Source organism: Tyto alba, unplaced genomic scaffold (genome assembly GCF_018691265.1).
Source record: "Tyto alba isolate M040663 unplaced genomic scaffold, T.alba_DEE_v4.0 Super-Scaffold_1, whole genome shotgun sequence".
Lineage (NCBI taxonomy): Eukaryota > Metazoa > Chordata > Aves > Strigiformes > Tytonidae > Tyto > Tyto alba.
Genome location: NW_024881261.1, coordinates 23130940 through 23149107, shown reverse-complemented (window position 1 = coordinate 23149107; position 18168 = coordinate 23130940). Strand labels below are relative to the sequence as shown.

At 44.3% G+C, this 18168-nt stretch overlaps 1 protein-coding gene across 4 annotated transcripts in view; it reads left to right on the top strand.

The window, feature by feature from the left end:
• LOC104363795 overlaps window positions 1-15504 on the top strand; it is a 32342-nt gene extending 16838 nt beyond the window's left edge. For all 4 annotated transcript variants that reach the window (XM_042803078.1, XM_042803005.1, XM_032982132.2 and 1 more), the window contains exons 3-9: window positions 1329-1490; window positions 4001-4187; window positions 5199-5353; window positions 6604-6630; window positions 8095-8213; window positions 12724-12843; window positions 13330-15504. In XM_042803078.1, the coding sequence (XP_042659012.1) occupies window positions 1329-1490; window positions 4001-4187; window positions 5199-5353; window positions 6604-6630; window positions 8095-8213; window positions 12724-12820 (747 nt within the window). In that variant the 3' untranslated portion in view covers window positions 12821-12843; window positions 13330-15504. The remainder of the gene's footprint in view (window positions 1-1328; window positions 1491-4000; window positions 4188-5198; window positions 5354-6603; window positions 6631-8094; window positions 8214-12723; window positions 12844-13329) is intronic.
• The last annotated feature ends 2664 nt before the right edge of the window (window positions 15505-18168 follow it).

The window sequence follows — 18168 nt, the reverse complement described above, 5'->3', positions numbered from 1 at the left end:
ATTTCATGTGACCTCTGTCCCAACCTCAGACACAAAAGCATCTGGACATAATAATACCTGTTTATAAATAACATTGTATCATCATTTGTTTAAAAAGAAGTAAATCCTAATGTTGATTATTTTTGAACACACCATGAGCTTTCTGACATAATGAAAAGACAGGAAGAATCCCAAGGCTGGCATTTCCCCAAAAATGTAGATTGTTGTGGGAAAGGAGACAGAGTAAGCTTCCTGCTTTTGTAGAGGAAACTTATTTTTTGAAGTAAGATAAACTTAGAGCACTGCTTGTGTAAAGATTGAGGCTTATTTTACTTACTGTTATCACATGCACATCAGCAGGCAGCGCCAAGGTGGAAGTGAGCCTCTGCATGTATTTGTTAGCAACACGTTAGGCAGAGCCTGCTCACAGCACAGGAGAGGACTCTTGCTGTGCACGGGGAAGTCCTGGGGCCAGAAACAGCTAAGTGCAGAGCAGAAGGCTGGGAAGCACCTCTGACTTCCCTCTGCCACAGGATTACCGTCTGTCTGGAACTGCCCTTGATTGAGCAGCAATGAGACTCTGCAGGTCCTGGGTGTGGATAGATCAGTGGTACAGAATATCCTGCCACAGCCAGACAGCAAGCTTGATCCTGCAGATTTTCTTCAGGCATCTCTTAATGACTGAAAAGTAGCATCAGGGATGTAAGCTGGGATCTGCTAAAGACCAGTGGAAAGATCATCTTTCACTTTAGCAGCTTCGTTTAGGCACATGTCCCTCTCACTGACACACCAGTGATGAGAGTCTGAGTTCAACTGTGCTGTAGTGGTTGCAGATTGCCAAAGGCAGACAAAATGTACCCCCCAAGCTGGTCACAAAGCCATGAATCACTGCAACCTGCAGATGTGTGCCTTTGGGTAGGAGCCAAGCTCAGCCCTAGGACACATAAGTGTGATTTGCCCTGAGGGCTGTGGGCTGAGCCATACTAACCCCAGCTATCTATTCCATGCAGTAGAACTGTGTTTGTTTGTAAGGGTCCTCTGGCCAGTAAAAGACAAAAATTAGCCTGGGAGATGGAACTGGAAACAGGCTGTCACCGAGGTTTTCCTCTGCGTCAGCATGTGATCAGTCAGAGTCCCTCAGATAACGCATCTTGCTGAGTAATCCAGAGAAGAGCTGTAAGCAAGCACCATGGTAGCTCAGAACTGGCTATAACCAAAGCCCCTTGCAATAGGAAGCCCGAGTGTCTTTACCACAGCCCACATGACTGTAAGGAGTGTGCTGGGCTCCCAACTGCTAGTAAGAATTGTTCTGCTGTTGCTCCATGGTCCCATATGCATTGTCATTGCAGGTGAACCAAGGTAACAGCAAAGCCCTGGGATCTGGTCTGGGATACCTGGAACACATTTGCCAACTGATTGAGAAGATTGGGCAGCTGCAGGAGCACAACCTGCGTCTCCAAAAGCAAGTGTGCAGCTTGCAGAAAGAGCATAAGATGAGCCAGATAAAAGAGGTAAGGAGACACCACAGTATCTTCCATTAAATGATCTATTCAAGGCCCAGAAAGTTCCAAGTCTGACCCCACATCCACCCGGGCTGAATGCTCTGGTCTTCAGTGAGCTCACATCCACCACAGTGGGTTCAGTTTCCTTTAGAGTGGGGGTGGGTTTCTGTTCTTGTTCAATGTTGTTTCCCAGATGTGCTTGCTTCTGTTGAGTTAAAAAGCATCCCTCTCACCTCCTGTGATGGCCAACTTGAAGTCAGTAGCTTTTTGTTCTCTACAGTTGAAAACTTCCCCAGAACACATCTCCTCCCATCAATGCTATCAAAACAAAACATTTCCATGGACCTCCTTAACCACTGTGTTTTGAATTAAAAACTCTTTTCTTTTCCTTCTAGTTTCAAACTATTAAAATCACCAAATTTCCCACAAAACAGACAATGGGAAAGAGAAGCAGTGATACCACTACCCAACTCCATGCTCCCTTTTCCTTCCTGTGCTTCTGAGCTGCCAAGTGAAGAATCTCTAACATGAAACAACTTAATGTTCTCATTTGTCTTTTTTTTTTTTTTTTTGTCAGCCAGAGATAACTGGAGAATTTCACTCAAATTTGCAAATCATTTCAGCGTCTTCCTAAACAGCATTTACCTAGTCCCTGCATATTTTGTTCAGTTCTACCCACCTCTGCTTCTCCGTCCTTTTTCTCTATCACACGAGGCTTCCAGCTTTTTTCCTCCCCTCCTTTTCTCTTTATTTTATCACTCCCCAAAGGAACAGAAGGGGTTTGTCACACTCAGCTATTTCTTCCCAGCCATGCTGTGTCAAGTCTTTTATTCTCCGGTCAGTGTCACTCCTCCCCCGGTGCTGCTTTCCCACATGCTGGGACTGAATCTGCAGTAGGTGACTGATTCCTCCTAAGAGCCAAAGCCTAGTCATGAGTCAGGTTGCAGAGCAGAGTAGCCTGTCATTTCCATGTACCCATCTCACAGTCAGAGGAATGCAGCCTCCTACATAGAGCCTGGGAATTGTTAACACATTTCCTGAAGCTTTACAACTATGAGTCATTGCTCAAAGTAACTCTTCCAAGCGGCAAATCCAGGGTCAAATCATCATCTGGTGTATGTGCCCCCTTCTCCCCAGCTCCTACTGAATTGAAAGGCACCATGCTTTCATTTAAATATTTGAAACTCTGACCTTTTTGGTATTTTCCAAGATCCCTCAGCAGTGCCTTCTCAGCTGCATTTGTTCCATACTGTTCAGTGGGGAATTGGACCCCCAGATGTAACATTCAGCACTTGGAATGTGCTCTACAAAACTGGGTGCTTTCTGTTGGTTATCTCTGTGGTGCCTGCATCCCCTATATCTGAACAGCGCTCTGTCATTTTCCCCTTCAGAGGAAAGTAGAAGAGGAACACTACTATTTCCATTTGCCACAAGACATGGAGGTTGCTGTCTGCATCACATTTTGGATGGTGTCCTAAGGCTGCTTTCCAAATCATGTTCAGTCTCCATGCAGACTATAAGCATGGAAAGGTTTTCATGCCCCAGACACAGCTAGGGAAGACACAACCCTGAGAGCAGAGATGGGTTAATGTATTAAGAGCTGGTTGTGAGAATTTTAGATAGTCAGTGCTCATGAATGCTGTTCTTGAGAGCTGTACAGATAGCACCACGGAGACTGAGACACAATCCTGGGACACAAAGGGAACATGGTCACTCTACGTCGTTTGCTTTACAAGGAAATCTTTAATGACATGGGCCAAAAGCAGCATCTTTCATCAGATTTTCAAAGCACCTCCCAAAGGTATAGGTAGTACAAAGTGCCGTTCTGCTGTGGCAACATATCCAGGTGAGATGTTACATTAAAACTGTCAATCACTTAGGGGTCTCCAGAGGTGTTAATGTGGTGTTGGCCAGTCCTTGTTCAGTAAACAATAAACACTTTGGTTCACTTTCCACTTCAGCTAAATAATGCTCTCCTTGCTTCCTGCTCTACTACACTCTTGTGCAATCTCCCCTTCCCACCACACCAGCTACAGCAGAACTACACCAGCTGAAGTACCACATACAGCGAACCTGACTGGTAACATGCAAGCAAACTATGGCATCCCATCAATAAAAATACAAGATATTGTTGTCTGTGCATGTTCCAAAACAAATAACATTATGTTAAATGTGAGTCACTGTTATAATGGATCTGTTTATTTACACAAATGCCTTAGCTGAACAGCTCTGTGTTTAGAAAGTTGTATTCAATTCCATCTGGGAAACAAACCCAAAAGATGCTGAGTATCAGGCAATTTAAGTTAAACACCAGTGACCCCATGAAAAATCTATATTACCAACTCCAGGCTGCTCAGCCATTTAGAGAATTAAATAATTTGTCTGGGTTCTAATGGGTCTCAGGACAAGGCTGGGCATCCCTGGGTCAGAATGACTGCAATTTGTCTCTACCATCTCACTGCTCAGTTACCTTGGGCCATGGCAGCCTGAGTCTGCATACTTCTTTTTGTCTGGTGTAGGAGTACCTTCTGCAGCACTGCTCCTGTGGAGCTGCCAGTGTCTTCCTCAACTCGTACCAAGACGTGAAGACATTTTTTGCCGGAAGAAGCAGACCTCACAGCCTCTTGGTTCAGACTGGAAACCCTTCTGATCTTTCCATCATCCCAGAAATAGGAGCAAACACTGAAAAGCTGAGCAGCTGCAATGGTGAGTTCAAATACCTCTAACCGGCCCTCCTGCTTGTGACCAGTTGGTGAAATAAGCTGACCAGCAACTTCCTTTTCCCTAGGAAAGACAGATGGGAACAGAGCAAGCTGTTAGTGGAACCAAACCTTAGATAGAAATCTAAGAGATGCATTTTAAAATGCTTTGTCTACATGGGATTTTAACACTTTCTCCTTCATGTGTGTGAAGCAGGATTTTGCTCTGCAGCTATGGCTACAAAGATTAGGACAAATGCATTATAAAATGGGTCTCTCTTTTGGAAACTTAGCATGCTTGAATGGGTCCATTAGTGGAGCTCTTCCATGTGGCTTTAAAATTCCCCCAGCCAAGGTAGGATTTGATTTAAGATGGAAAGCCTTATGCCTGTTGTTAGTCTCCTACCATCTCAAGCAGGCATAGAATACATTCCTGGAGGATGACTTATTCTATAGACCAAGTGGAAATAAGCCCCAGCTGCAAAGCTTGGATCCAGAGACCAACTTTTCCAGAAGGCTGAAAAAGACTGGGCTCAGCCTACTGGTGATGAAGCCAGCTGAAAAGTCTGGATCCAATGTTAGATGTGAACCAGTCCACTAAATGAGGCTGATTAGTTTATTTCAAACCTTGGACTTCAGCCTGCCTCTAATACCTGTTGAAATGCAGATCATCAATGCACCTCCTAGCAGGATTGAGTCAGAGTGTAAATGGCCTTTGAGATCTGTAGTGCTGAGGCTCAGAAATGCTCTTTCCTGGCAGTTTCAGAGCAGGCCTGGAAGGAAAATAACACCATGAGAAAGTCATTAGAAAGTCCTGCTATGGTCAGACACTTTATTGGAGCACTTACCTTCTTTCCGCTGCAGTGTGGCATGAAGACACATGGGGTCTCATCCCATCATTAAGTCCTTAGGGTTTTCATCGCATCTGGGGTCACAGCTTGCTGGCAGCACTGCCCACAGGCCACCCCTAGCAGGACAATGCTGAGAAATGTGAGCAAGTCCTTGTATTTCATTGCAGGAAGTGAGAGACACCTGGAGTCAGGAAAGAGCCAGTCCATGGTGGGGCTCAGGAAGTCATCAAACAATAGGAACAACAAGGAGAATGAGTTCAGAGACGCTGGTAGCATGGCTGAGGGACAGGCTGTTACATCAAAGGACCCTGCAGTAAGAAAGGTGAGTGATAAGCTTGGAGCCAGACTCTGAGTGGGACCTGTGGAAGAAGGAGGGAGAAGTTTTGCTCAGGCAGATCAGAGTGAGGTGCTGGGAGAACAAGCCAACCCTGTCTGCTACTGAATGGGGCTGGAGCGGTGTGGGCCAGGGTGCTCTGTGCCTCCATGCTCCCAGCCTTAAATGAAGATGACAGCTATGTCTTTATGCCAGCAAAGGCACAAACAGAGCAATGGTGCAGGGGAGAGGAGCACTGCTAAAGTGTGGGCTTTAGCCCTCACTAACCCCAAATAATTCAGTATGTGAACTCTGTCATAAGTATCCTCATTTCTACTGCTAGGGAGATTAAACCAAGCACACATTTTGTTACATACAAAAATTTTAGTGGGTCAATCCTTAGCTAGCAACACTCATTACCAGACTGGCAGCATATCAGTGTAATTAGCTCCAGTCCTCAAATCGTGTTTCAGGGAAACCATGTCGCTGAAGTCCGAGGGAGCCGGGATGAATGCTCTTCCTCTCCCTTTCTTTCCCATTGTTTGTGGCTGCCTCAGCACTTCCAGGTTCCGGTGGGGATCAGAAGTGCTGAAATGCCAGGGCAGAGGCTCTAATCAGAGTTTTCCCAGCCCAACAGGAAAGAGGAAGGAGTAGGTCTCCCATGGGAAAGACCTTCTCATTAAATTTCCACCGCAAAGTTGCAAATAGGTTGCAAACACATCGATGAACTTCAGAAACCAAATCAAGGCTGAATCCTGAAAGGTGCTTTGTGCTCTGGCATGTGTCCAACCAACTTCTGGAGTATGAGCATTATTTTAAGCACATGGGAAGCCCTGATGACTTCACAGGACTGTAGAATCAAGATCCACACTCTTTAAACTGAATCCACATGATCTCTTGTTGCACTACACCTTACTATTGTTAGTATTATTGCATTTTGTACCCTGAGCATGAAACGCCCCATTTACTTCTACAGTGCAGGTACTGTATGGGAATCCTGCTACCCTAGTCCCAGGGTACTATGTGCTATACACGTGAACTGCCAGTCTAAATACAAAAGAGAGCCAAGAGGTGGAGGAGGAAAGAAGGGATTATCACACATGTGAGGGACTGAATTGTAAAGAGATAAAGGACTTGACCAAGGCTATGGGTGGACTCCAGGGCAGAGCTGAGAACAGAGCCCAGTCTGTACCCAGCACTGTGTGACGTTCTTGCTGTCTTGTTATTTATCAATATATTTATTTATCTTTTGTCTTTAGGGTCTGGATGTCACCAAGAACATTTCGGTATGTACTGTCTTTGCAGAATATATTTAACTTGTAGCTTCATTATCATGGACCAAGGTCCTGTATTGCACATCATTGTAATTGAACAAAAGAGGTTCACTGACACTCAAAGTTTACTATCAAAGTAACAGACACATGTATTATGACTTACTGCATGTGGTCCATTGTCCTCCCATCCCCACTGCAGACAACAGCTAGCTAGCCTTCAGGAGCCGGCGACTGCTCAGACTTTCTGTGATATTAACAGTGCTTGCTTTTCTGGGACAACACCAGCATAGTGAGGGACTAACAAAACCATTCCATAGCATATATTAATCCTAGTAGTAAACACAAAGGTTTGATATTTCCATGAGTAAACAGTCTCACTTATGGGCAATTAACTCAGTAGCACAGAAACTGGTGTTTCAGTCTTCAGCTGAGCCCATGACCTCGTCTGAAGTTTTGAACTGAAAACTTAGCAGAGCCCCAAGAATGACTGCAGTAGGCTCTGTTCCAGCTAGTGTGTGCGGCTGGGCAGATACCATGCTTTGCTCCCAAGGTGGCCACAGCTCATGGATTAATGGCTCTGCTGGTGTCACAGTGGGAAGGCACCTCAGGACAGGGCAGAACAATTCCCCAAACATGACAATTGTTTGAGAACATCACTGAAACAGGAATAGTTTTTCCCCATTACGTTAGTCCTGGGGCATGATCTTTTTTGTTCAGTTCCCAAGGTTTTCCAGCCATTACTTAGGAAATTTAAAACTGTATAGAAAAAAACATTAAATTTTTGGATGCATGGCTCCTTTTCAGTTCATGAGTCCATATGAGCTCAGCCTGGAGAGAACAAACATTAGGGAGGGCCTCATGAGACTCACTGACCTCCTGATAATCTCTATTAGCATTTCAAATGTAAGTACCCAATAGCTGTGGCCTGCAGACCTGACAGAAAAACAAAAGCTTGATCACTTCTAATTCATGGTCCACAAAAGTCACCACCTTGAAAAGGGCTGATACCATGCACCTGGCCTAATAGAAAGGAGAAAGGAGTGGAGCTGCTTTTTTGGGTTGGTTTTGTTGTAAAGTCTTTTCCTTTAGTAACAATAAGGTAAAACATGCCTGTAGGCAGCTACTCAGCCCTCACCAGTGAAGTGCCCTCACTCCCTGAAACCTTAAGTCAGAAAGAACAGCAGGGTCCTAGACACAGAAATGTTACCAAATAAAATACAAAAAGGATGGTATTACTGACAGTTGATCCATCCTGTTTCATTGTGTCTCATACAGGTACAGGCTGGCCACTGGGCATCATTGCAGGGGATTAAAAATTCCTTTGTGGGACCTGACTCTTAGCTTCTGAAATAAAGCAACTCCCCTCTTCCTACCACCCTGGAGTACCCCAAAGAATCATATGTTGGCCAGATGAGGTCTGCCAGCAATTAAATTAGCCTCTAGTCCTTCAAGTTGTGGTTTCTTTTTGCTCCCTAGGGTGAGAGCCATGCTTGGGGGAGAATGAGAGAGCTTATGAGAAAGACACGGCTGAGAAACCAGAACAAGCTGGGGCTGTCCTCTGCTGCTCTGAAGAGGTCCTGCCCACAGTTGTACAGGTAAAGCAGAGCTTTGGGAAATTTTCACTTAGTGTTGGGAGGAGGTAGTGTGAGATTTACTTCTGGTTGTTACTGACCAGATAAGACCTCTCCTTACCTTCTCTCCATTGCATATAGTGGTCCTGGCCAGCACAGCCATTTGCTTCCTTAGTGCCTAGGTACTCTAAGATCCCAGCTGGATAATGTTATCTGTGTGAGAATAATGGAAACATTAGGGTCCCTAAAAGAAGGTGCTTATCCCCAACAGGGCAAGGGGAAGTTGACAATTAGCCAGAGCCACTCTGTAGCTTAATTATTTGTCTTTCTGCTCCCTCCTAAGCGTTACAGTTGAGGTTAATGCTGTCCTCTATCTACCTTCACACCTTTCATCCAGTGGAACAGTAACCCATACTGCATCTGATGTGCGATGGGATGGGACAGTCAGGACCAGCTGGAAATTTTCCCATCAGAGGAAGGGGAGATAGTTTGCTGAGTACAGGTGGGACCTGCTTGTTGCTGTAGATGAACATTTAGGTCAGGCATGAGGTCTCATTTCTACTAAGAGACCCATGCTGGTCCCTTGGGCAAGTTTGTCTACCAGGCTAGTTACAGCCTGGCGTCTGAGCTATACTGTGTGGTGCACGTCTATCTGAGGTGATGATAATGACTGCCAGCTACCCCTTGCACAGATACTCCCTGTACAGATACTTGCCCAGACCTCCCTGCTGGTCTGGTGAATATGGGGTGTTTACGTATATAATCAGGTAACAGTGTATGTAATCAGGTAACCTGGGTATCTTACCAAAGCAGGAGCATCACATGGAGCTGCACACCTCCCTGTGTTTTTTCAGCTGAGGTCTCAGTAACCTTGAGCAAAACAGCTCAAATATGCTTAAGCCCTCCTCAGGTTTTAGAGGGGGTGATGGTGGGGAAATAGCAGTTATTTAAGCATGCAGGAATGTTCCATTGTTCCCTTTAGACAGCCTGTACCTACCTTACAAAATGCATAAGGCAACTGGGAATTTTGTAATTACAGCTGGGGAAAAAAACCCTCTGTAGTTCATGGAGTGATTTTTCCAGCTGGGAAAAGCTTGGTTGGAGCCCAAGCGCACGTAACAGGCGAGCTTCCTCCTATTGTTTAGGAAACTGAAAGAAACACAAAGCAGAAAGAGATCAAACAGTTCCATCTAAAATAGATGGTGAACCAGCTGGGGAAAAAATACAAACTCTTGTGAACCTTCCCTCTAAACCTGAATATAACCAGGACTTTATTTGAGCTTCAGAAAAGTCCTGTCTCTGTAACCTCCTGCTTGGCCCTTTCTCTGCAGCACTTAGGACGCTGCCAGTGCTCCCTGTGTGAGAATTACAGGCTAGGTCCTCAGCTGGTTAAATTGATGTATTTCCAGTGAAGGGCCTGCCCAATAGCTCTTAGCAGAAATAGCTTTTGCTACTTTCATACGTATACTGGACAACTACTACTGACATGGAAATTCTGTACAATGAGATGCCAAAAGGACGATTTTTTACCTGGCTGTAACCAGGCAGCCCCAGAGATCTTGTATGCTGATTTTTCCAGGCTGCTTTCTGTAGCTGATGAATGGCCTTCTCTTTTCTTTCACTAACTTTATTTTTCCATATATCTACATAAAACCTTTGCCTCTACTCATGTCCCTTATCTCCCTCCCCCTTCTCCTTCTTCCTAGCTCTTTTTCCCCAGCCCTGTCTGTATTTGCTTTTGCTCTTTTTACCCCACACTCTGCAATAGCAATGGACTGACACTGGGCTTTTCACTGGTGCCCAGAAAAGCTCCGTACCTTGTCCTGTGGCATTTTGGGTACGTAGTTGCCCTCAGGCTCCTTTGAAATAAAAATTCAGGCTTAATGGATCAATGACAGCCCTGCAAATGCTGCCGGACAGAAAGCCAGGCCCTTCCTACAGCAGTACCACAATGGTTAAACAAGAAATTCTTGCTTGTCTGCAGCTCTCAGTAAAGCAAATGTTGAAGCCCTGATACTCTCAGCATTTAAAGCCACTGTCTTTGTTACCATTTACAAAACATGTTTGTTCTGGCTCCTGGTCCTGTTTGTACATGTAAGCATATGGAATTGGCTGGGTTTTGCTTACACGGGCTTCCTTGGGCTCAAAGACATCTCCCAAGGTCTTGAACTGGCACAGGTTGCAGCCTGATGCCCCGTATTAACATACAGCTCTGAAGGAAGCAGAGATTTGTTACTTTTGACACCCAGTCCCACTTGAGTCATTTGGGCAATTGAAGAAAGTCTCTTTGTTTTTGTTTTTGTAACTAGGTCAAAGCAAATCCCTTTTCATGCTCCCACTCTGCATATGATGAATGATCTGCTCCACTTAAGTTGTTTTGTTTTTCTTTTCTGTCTTTTTTTTTTTTTTAACATCCACAAAAGAATTCTCATAGTAGAGAGAGAACTTGGTTCTTCCAGCAGGAGAAAGGGGGGCCTGCCAAGGTAAACATACTGGCACAAGACTCAGTGGTTTGTCATACACTGTTCTAAACAGACTGAGGTTTTCATTTCATTTTCTTTTTCCTGCGCTTAGTCCCACAAAGCAACATCTATTTTGTGCAAAGGGCCAGAACAGGTTGATGAATGATTTGATCATGGTGTTACGACTTAAACAGCACATGGACCTGGATCTGACCTATGGCAGGATAAGATTTCTTCCCCAAATCATTGCAGAATGATCCCTCCACAAAGAACAAGGAACTTACTTCCAGCTCAAATGACCCCCAAGACAAGAACTTTTCGCCTTTCCATTGTGACTGGTTTTAGCGACAGAAAACTATGCTCAGATGATAGTGGAGCATCATACAGTCAAATACTTGCCCTTGTTAAACAGCTACAGTCTGATGCTGCTTTGAACAGTAAGGAGAGAGTCTAGCCTGGCCTGTGAAAGCTGGGCTGCAAATTCTACAAGAGCCTTGATCAATTTATTGTCTGTACATTGTCACACCATCTGACATTATAAAATGTGTGAAGTTGTCTCTGGCTAGAATGGTGTTACAAGCAATCCCCAAAAAATCCAGGGCCAAGGAGGAGTGCATTAGCACCTCCATATCATTTTTCCTTACTTTCCCTAGCTCCCTCTGAGGACAAACAGACAAGATGTGCAGTCTGCTTCTAACTTGCTGTGGCTGCTGCTGGGAAGCAGACTGGCCCGGCAGTTGTTCCAGCCCTGGCAGAGATACAGAGTCAGCCATCTCAATTAAATCAGTTGTGCTCAGGAGCTTTTCTGATGCTATCCCCAACCCCTTTCCAGGGCAGAATCTAATTTGGGAAGCTTTGGGAAATCTCAGACTGGCATTCCTGTGCAGACACACCCACCCGTTTCTCTATGGGAGCTGCAGCTTTAACAGAGCTGTATGGGAATGAGCTAACCTCAAATTATGATATCCTTTGTGGTAAGGATGCTAGTTTCAGTTTGACAGCCACCCAAAGCTTGCTGCTGTATGATGACTACTTTTTGGTTAGGGTGAAGTAAGTTAGGAAGGACAGTGCAGTTCTAACATTGCAAAACCTCATATTCAGTATTGTATAGCAAAGGCTGTAAAGGGGCCTAGAGCCTCAGACCCTGGTCTGAACACTGCTCTTCTCATGGGAAATTACTACCAAGGGAGAACTCTGTGCTCAGGGTTGAAGAGCAGCCAAAGAATTAAAGAACAACATCAAGGCAGAAGTTTGACCATTCCATTGCAAAAGTATGAAGAGCTGAACAAAACAGAAAATCGTACAACATTTAGATTAAAAAGAAAGCAAATTAGTACCTGGCAAAATAAAAAGTCTGTACTGCATCAATCAGAATCTGAGTTGAAAAATTTTTCAAATCAAAGATTTGAAGTAAATAGCTATTATTATTTAAAGTAAATAGCTACTAGCTGTTTATTTTCTGTAAATAGCTTTGAAATATTGCATTTTAAAAAATGAAACACAAAACTACAGCTTTTCTTTCTTAAACAAGAACTATTTTTAAAAAATGTTCCAAAAGGTTTGTCTTTCATAAGTCCTGGAGGCCTGAGCTAACTAAGCTGTTACAACCAAACAGGATGCATTACACTTATTTCAATCATATGTAATAAATAACAAACAAAAAGTTAAGCTAGAGACAGTCCACAGCAGCTTAGTTTTGTTCTTCAGAATGTCTCATTTCCTACATACTACTTCAGGCCAGAATTTTTAACTTCCCTGTGATATTCACCCGCCAGTCTCTCCCCCTCTCTTCTAGCTAGGCAGAAAATAGTGGTTGCTTTCAAAAAAATTATGTTTATGTCCATCCATTACATTGTGACAACATGCCAAGTGCTGCATTTTGTAGCACTCTTTTTTTTGGATGCTGCCATAAATATTTGGACAGCATTTGTTTTGGAATTTCAAACTGGAGATGGAAACTGCTTTGGGTGCAGCTTAGATGTTGGGTACATATGCACAGCATATTAATGCTAAAAACACAGCCATGTGTTCTGACCGCTGTCAACTTTAATTGTATTTTTCCATTTGTTTAGGCCAGATATTATGTCTTCAGAGCTGAGGAAAGCTGAGAGGAACTCCATGATTGTTCTGGGGCAGAATACAAAGAATGAAAACATATGGCCTTTCTGATAACCGGAGTCAAATGGAACAAGGTAAAATAAGTAAAGTAGCATGTGTTTCTTTTTGGGTTGGGTTTTTTTTTTTTGCCTCTTCTCAGCACAAAAATTAGACAGTCCTGTTCCTTCATCTAGACACTCCAACATGCAAAGATAGGAACAGGTCAGATTTTTGAAGTTCAAATTATATGGATTTATGCCAGCTGAAGACTTGTCCATATACCTTCATTTTAATAGTCCTCCACTTTTTTTTTTTTTTTAAACCCACAATTTAAAGGCATCTGTAGTCATATGCAGCATTTTAACAAAAAGTACAGCAGAAAATTCAATTATCTGTAGTCAGTCAAGACTCCCAAATAATATGCCAACCAGGTGTCTTGGGGAAAGAGATAATCTGCCCATAATCAAGACTAAAAGAGAACCAGGCTCAGCCTCATCTTCCACCTTCCCAACTCAGCTAACAGGTTAAATGCAGACAAACCCTTTCTAATCTCTCACATTCTCTGCATGTTTCTGTTTCAGAAAGGCAAAGTGGGAACACCAGTGGACACAAAACCAAGAACCCCGGGGTTACTTCATGCAACCTGCATCCTAAATTTGTCAACAGAGCAACTCCAATTTGAGCGCTGGAAGGGAAAGAGGGAAGGGGGAGGTTGAGAAGGGTCTGTGGACAGATGCATGCTCAGCTATGTACAGCTTCACTCCTGATCTGAAGTATACTTAGAAAAGTCAAGCCACAGATGAAAATCACTGTTAGCATCTTGGCAACATAACCAACAGAGACTTTTAAGTAAGATTTGGAAATTCCTCCTCCTCTCCTGGTTAGGAACAGAATTACCTGAAACATTGAAGCTTTTAAGTTATCATTGCTTTCTGGGCACCTTCTTCAGCTGAAATAAACTTAACCTTTATGGGACACAGCAGCATCTAGAAGAGTGCCAGGGACTCCTTGCCCAGTATAGAAGTGGCTGCTGGAAGGACAGCCTGCCTCCCTCTGGGGTGGTTGAGTTGCAGTGACTGCTTGTCCCCAACACAGCTCCTCTCTTCAGAGCAGAATCTGGCCAGCTGTACCATTTTACTGGAATCCAACGAGAAAACCGAGTCTGTAAAGCCAAGACTTCCAACGAGGCCATTCCTGAATCCACCACTAGCTTCTAATCCTGTGGGCCTTCTCCTCCTGCAGAGGCCCCTCAACTCCAGTGCTACCCTACACAGAAGTTGGCATCATGCAGGCTCATTGCAGAGACCGGAGTGAGGAGCGCTGCAGGAATTGGCCTTTTGAGAGACTGAAGGGTGCATCCAAGGCAACACCTCAGCTTTACCGGGCAGCCCAGCTCTTGTGCTGTCAACCTTTTGCAGGGGGAACCCAGCTTGAATTCCTACTTTTAAGTTACAAGTACAGTTCTCTGGCTTTGCAGGTGGGGGCCTGAGGCTTTTGGTGGGGTAGTCATGCTGCTGCATGGCTCAACCTGTGTTCTCTCTCTGCTGGGAAAAGGCAAGAGGGAGAGCAGAGCTGCAAGGAAGAGTTATTCAAATACATACACCCTTTTTAAGCTGCTGCTCTTTTAGGCCAACTGTGTAACACTACAGCCATGTTTGGTGGCTGCCTTATTGCCACATGTCCAGTGATTCAGACACAGAGGACAGGCAGCTTACGCTTCTGAAGGTCCGTCCCATGCTTGCAGTGGTGTCTGCATGCCAGCTTTTATTGGTACTAACAAAATAATTAATGCACACAGAGTAAGGATTTAAATAAACCAACTTTGCCTCTTGTTAAAAGATTATTCTACACCCTAAATTACAATATAATTGTAAGTCAAGCATCTGCTGCTTAAAAATCCCTCCCCAACCCAAACTTGCCTGGGAACCAAGATTTGAAAAGCTGGCAGGAATGGATCAACTTCAGCAGGCTTAACATTTCAGTAATAAGTGCTGCCTCCTTGCTCACCCAGATCAGCTGGAGCCCTTGGAGTCCTCAAACCAGATCAGGATCTCTTCTGAGATTGAGAGCACCCCAGCCATGCTCTCCCAGGGCAGCTGTAGTTTGCAGGAGTGAGTGAAAGCAGCAGCCCAGACCTGGTTCTCCAAGTACTCAGAAGGGTTCTTGCTGTTGTTACTTAGCATCTCAAAAAAAAAAAAAAATCCAATTATAAAAAAAAAGTCTGTGCTGACTCAAAGTTAGCACCTTCAAGTAGGTGCTGTGTTTAATGTTTCATTTGTAGCTGCTTTTGTAGGACTTGGTTATTCACCATATATCTTGCTAGCTTCATCCAAAGCTAGAAAGATTTATAACTTGATTATTCTGTGAATAGTCTGTATATCTCCATAAATACAGGGGAATAAAATCGTGCATTAATTTACACCCTCCATTATCCCTCCAGCTCTACAGATACTGAAAGGAATGTGAATCAGTGCAAACTGAATTTAAAGTGTTTTAAGACTTAGCATGGTGAAGTGGAATTCCCCACCATCACCTCCATTCACATTATAGGTTTGTTGTGGTGTTTTTTTAAAAAAAAAAAAAAACTAAAATGAACTAGCACTCTTTTTTTATTACAGCATTATATGAAATATATTCATGTATTTTCAGAAATAAATATATTTATAACATGTAACATACTGTATAGTTCTCCACTCCATGATGCACATTGTAATACATGCATAAGAAAATTAATAAAAGCATCACTATTATGATAATTGTTCTCAGATATTTTATTAATGAATACCTGGCTTGTAATACAGCATCTGCCACACATTTAAGGTTTCAGGTGAACACAGCTAGTCAAGAAAGGAAGCATTAGCTCTAAGCTTTTAAAGAACTATTTTAGCTCTGGAAAAGAGACAAGTTTGTACTTTTGAGGCTGGTGCTGTTCTCAAAGATTCAGAGGGCAAGAGCAGCCTTTAGAAAGTTCAGATACAGCTGAGTGTGGATGTTCATTCTGAGCAGCCCTGCGTTAGGTGCTGTTGCTGGGCTTAGCTTCCAAAGCCATAGAGTGGTCAGACATGGCAGGGCAACACACACCACTTCCAGAGGAAAGGGTGAAAGCACAGAGGACAAAGTGCTGATGCTCAGTGTTAGGGTTTCTTTCTGAAAATCTGAGTTCAGTAGCAGTACTGCACAACTGCCTCGACTGACAGGTGCTGGCTGGCCTCAGGGCTGTTTTTCCTCAGCTTCGCCTTCATTCACTGCCTGCAGTACCTTCCTGGATGGAGAAGTTTTTCTCCACATGCAGGAGTCTAAGACAACATCTACAGCAACCCACAACACCTTTAGTTCAGCTGTATAACCAGGCAGCATGGAGGGAAGCTAAAGAGGGTGCTGACACAAGAAGTCATATGAAGTTACTCAAAAGAAAAAGGTGTACACGTTTGAAGGTAGAAGGAAAATAGTACACTTTTGCAAGAGAGAAAATTGCAGAACAAAGTAACAATGAACACCACTAACAGAATGGTGAAGGAGAACAGGTGCACCAGAGGAAGAAATCTCTGAGTTGGCTAGCTTTCACCCTGTGCCAGTACTTCACACAGACAGCTCACATGCCACTGCTGCTCATTCCCTTCCCCTCATGCTAGGGACCAAATAGCAAGACTTAAGCACAGAAGACTTCTCACAGACTCGATAAGGGAATTAAGTCCAATTCTGTGTTCACCCACCCACACTTAACACTGCCCGCACCCTGTGCTAAGCAGCAGGTCCATTACAGCAAGATCTGGTTCTGCACCAGAAAGGATGGTCCCTGCAGGGGAACCTTCCTGATCCCCCAGACTTACCATGTCCCACTTTGGGACAGTTCAGCAACACCATGGAAGGCAGCAGGGAACAGCTGTGCAGGGACTCTCCCCTCCTAGCCACTTCAATCTCTACACAGGTATCTGAGGTCTCTAAGCAAACGTTTCTCTGCCTTACTCAGGCACGGGAGGACTCCAGCAGCAAGGAAGGTGTTTAGATTTTGGATAGCACACACAGTTAAGAGCAGTGCCAGAGAAACTTACCTAGTATACTGGAAAGGTGTGGTCTATATTGCACTAACTGGCCGGTTAACATTACAGAAAGCTGCTAAAGTCTCGTCATAAGGCACAGGATGGGTTAACACTCTGCTTTCACAGACAGAGCTCCACCTGTACCAAGGCCAGTTCGTTGCCAGAGGCACTCCCTCCCTAAAGGAGGGGTCTGACCTATCTCCAGCTGATGATGTCTCCAGCCTGTGATCTCTTTCACCCTCCCACCACATGACTTGGAGGAGTCTTATCTTTTTCTCCTTCTGATGAGATTTTAAAAGCAGGCAAGACTAAGTGCACCGGTTATCCTGGAAGTATCAGGGAAGAGCAGTTCTGCTAGAAAAATAAAAACATTGTAAAATGATTCCTGAAATTTCTTCCTGGAGTAAGAAAGGAATTAAAAAGCAGTTCCCACCACCTGTTAACACCTTCCAGTTTCACAGTATTGGCAGAAGCCAATTAGGTAGAACAGTACTTGCTACATCAAGTGAGATCCTGTTCATTTCTTTGATTACATGGATATAAGGGGAAGAGCTGCTCTTCTCCTTCAAAGTCCGCTAAGCAGCATCATTAAGACTAGAAATTCTCCCTGTTAAAAGACAGAGGAGTAATCAAGCCAGGGCAGGGGGTAGAAGAGAAAAAAAGTGTTTTTCCTTCCCCTCAAGTGTACTTGCTCAAGGACTACCCCATCAGCTATAAGTCACAGCTCAGGTTGAGTGCAAGCACCAGAGCTCCTCCAGCCTGGGCAGGAAGGGGGGGACGTGGAGCCCCTTTCCCTCTCCACCATCAGGAGAGGTTCGCTGGACTGCTTTTGCCCAGGACCTCAGGAAGCTGCACAATGGTCCCGCTCAGCTGCTGTGACTGACCACACCACACTGAATTGCTAGTGATGGTCAGAGCAGCAAGTTTTGCTTCTCATCTCAAAAAAAGCACATCTGTGGCACTGCTATGCCAACAGTGGTGTCAAATTGGCCTAGATCAGAGTTCTGAAGACTCTAAACTGTCTGCTCTCACACAAAGGTTTAAGATTAGTCTTTAAATCAAGTTTGGTTGTTTTTTTTTTTTTTTTTCCTCTCTCATGTTCAAACCACCTAGGCCCTTGGATCTTTTCAGTTGGAATGAAGTTTCCCTGTTCTCATCCTCCAGAAAAAAATATCCCACCTGCCCTTTTTTATTTCCAGGGTGAGAGGGGTAGGTTCACATACAGTATCACTAGGAAGGCCCATTTGTGTGGTGCTTTACCATCCCTGGCTCTGTGTCCTGGCACATGAGCACAACCCTGACTTACCCAGGGAGCTCAGGGGCAAGCGGGCAATTGCCAGCTCCTCTGCACAGTCAAGTACCAGCTCTGCATCCCCAAAG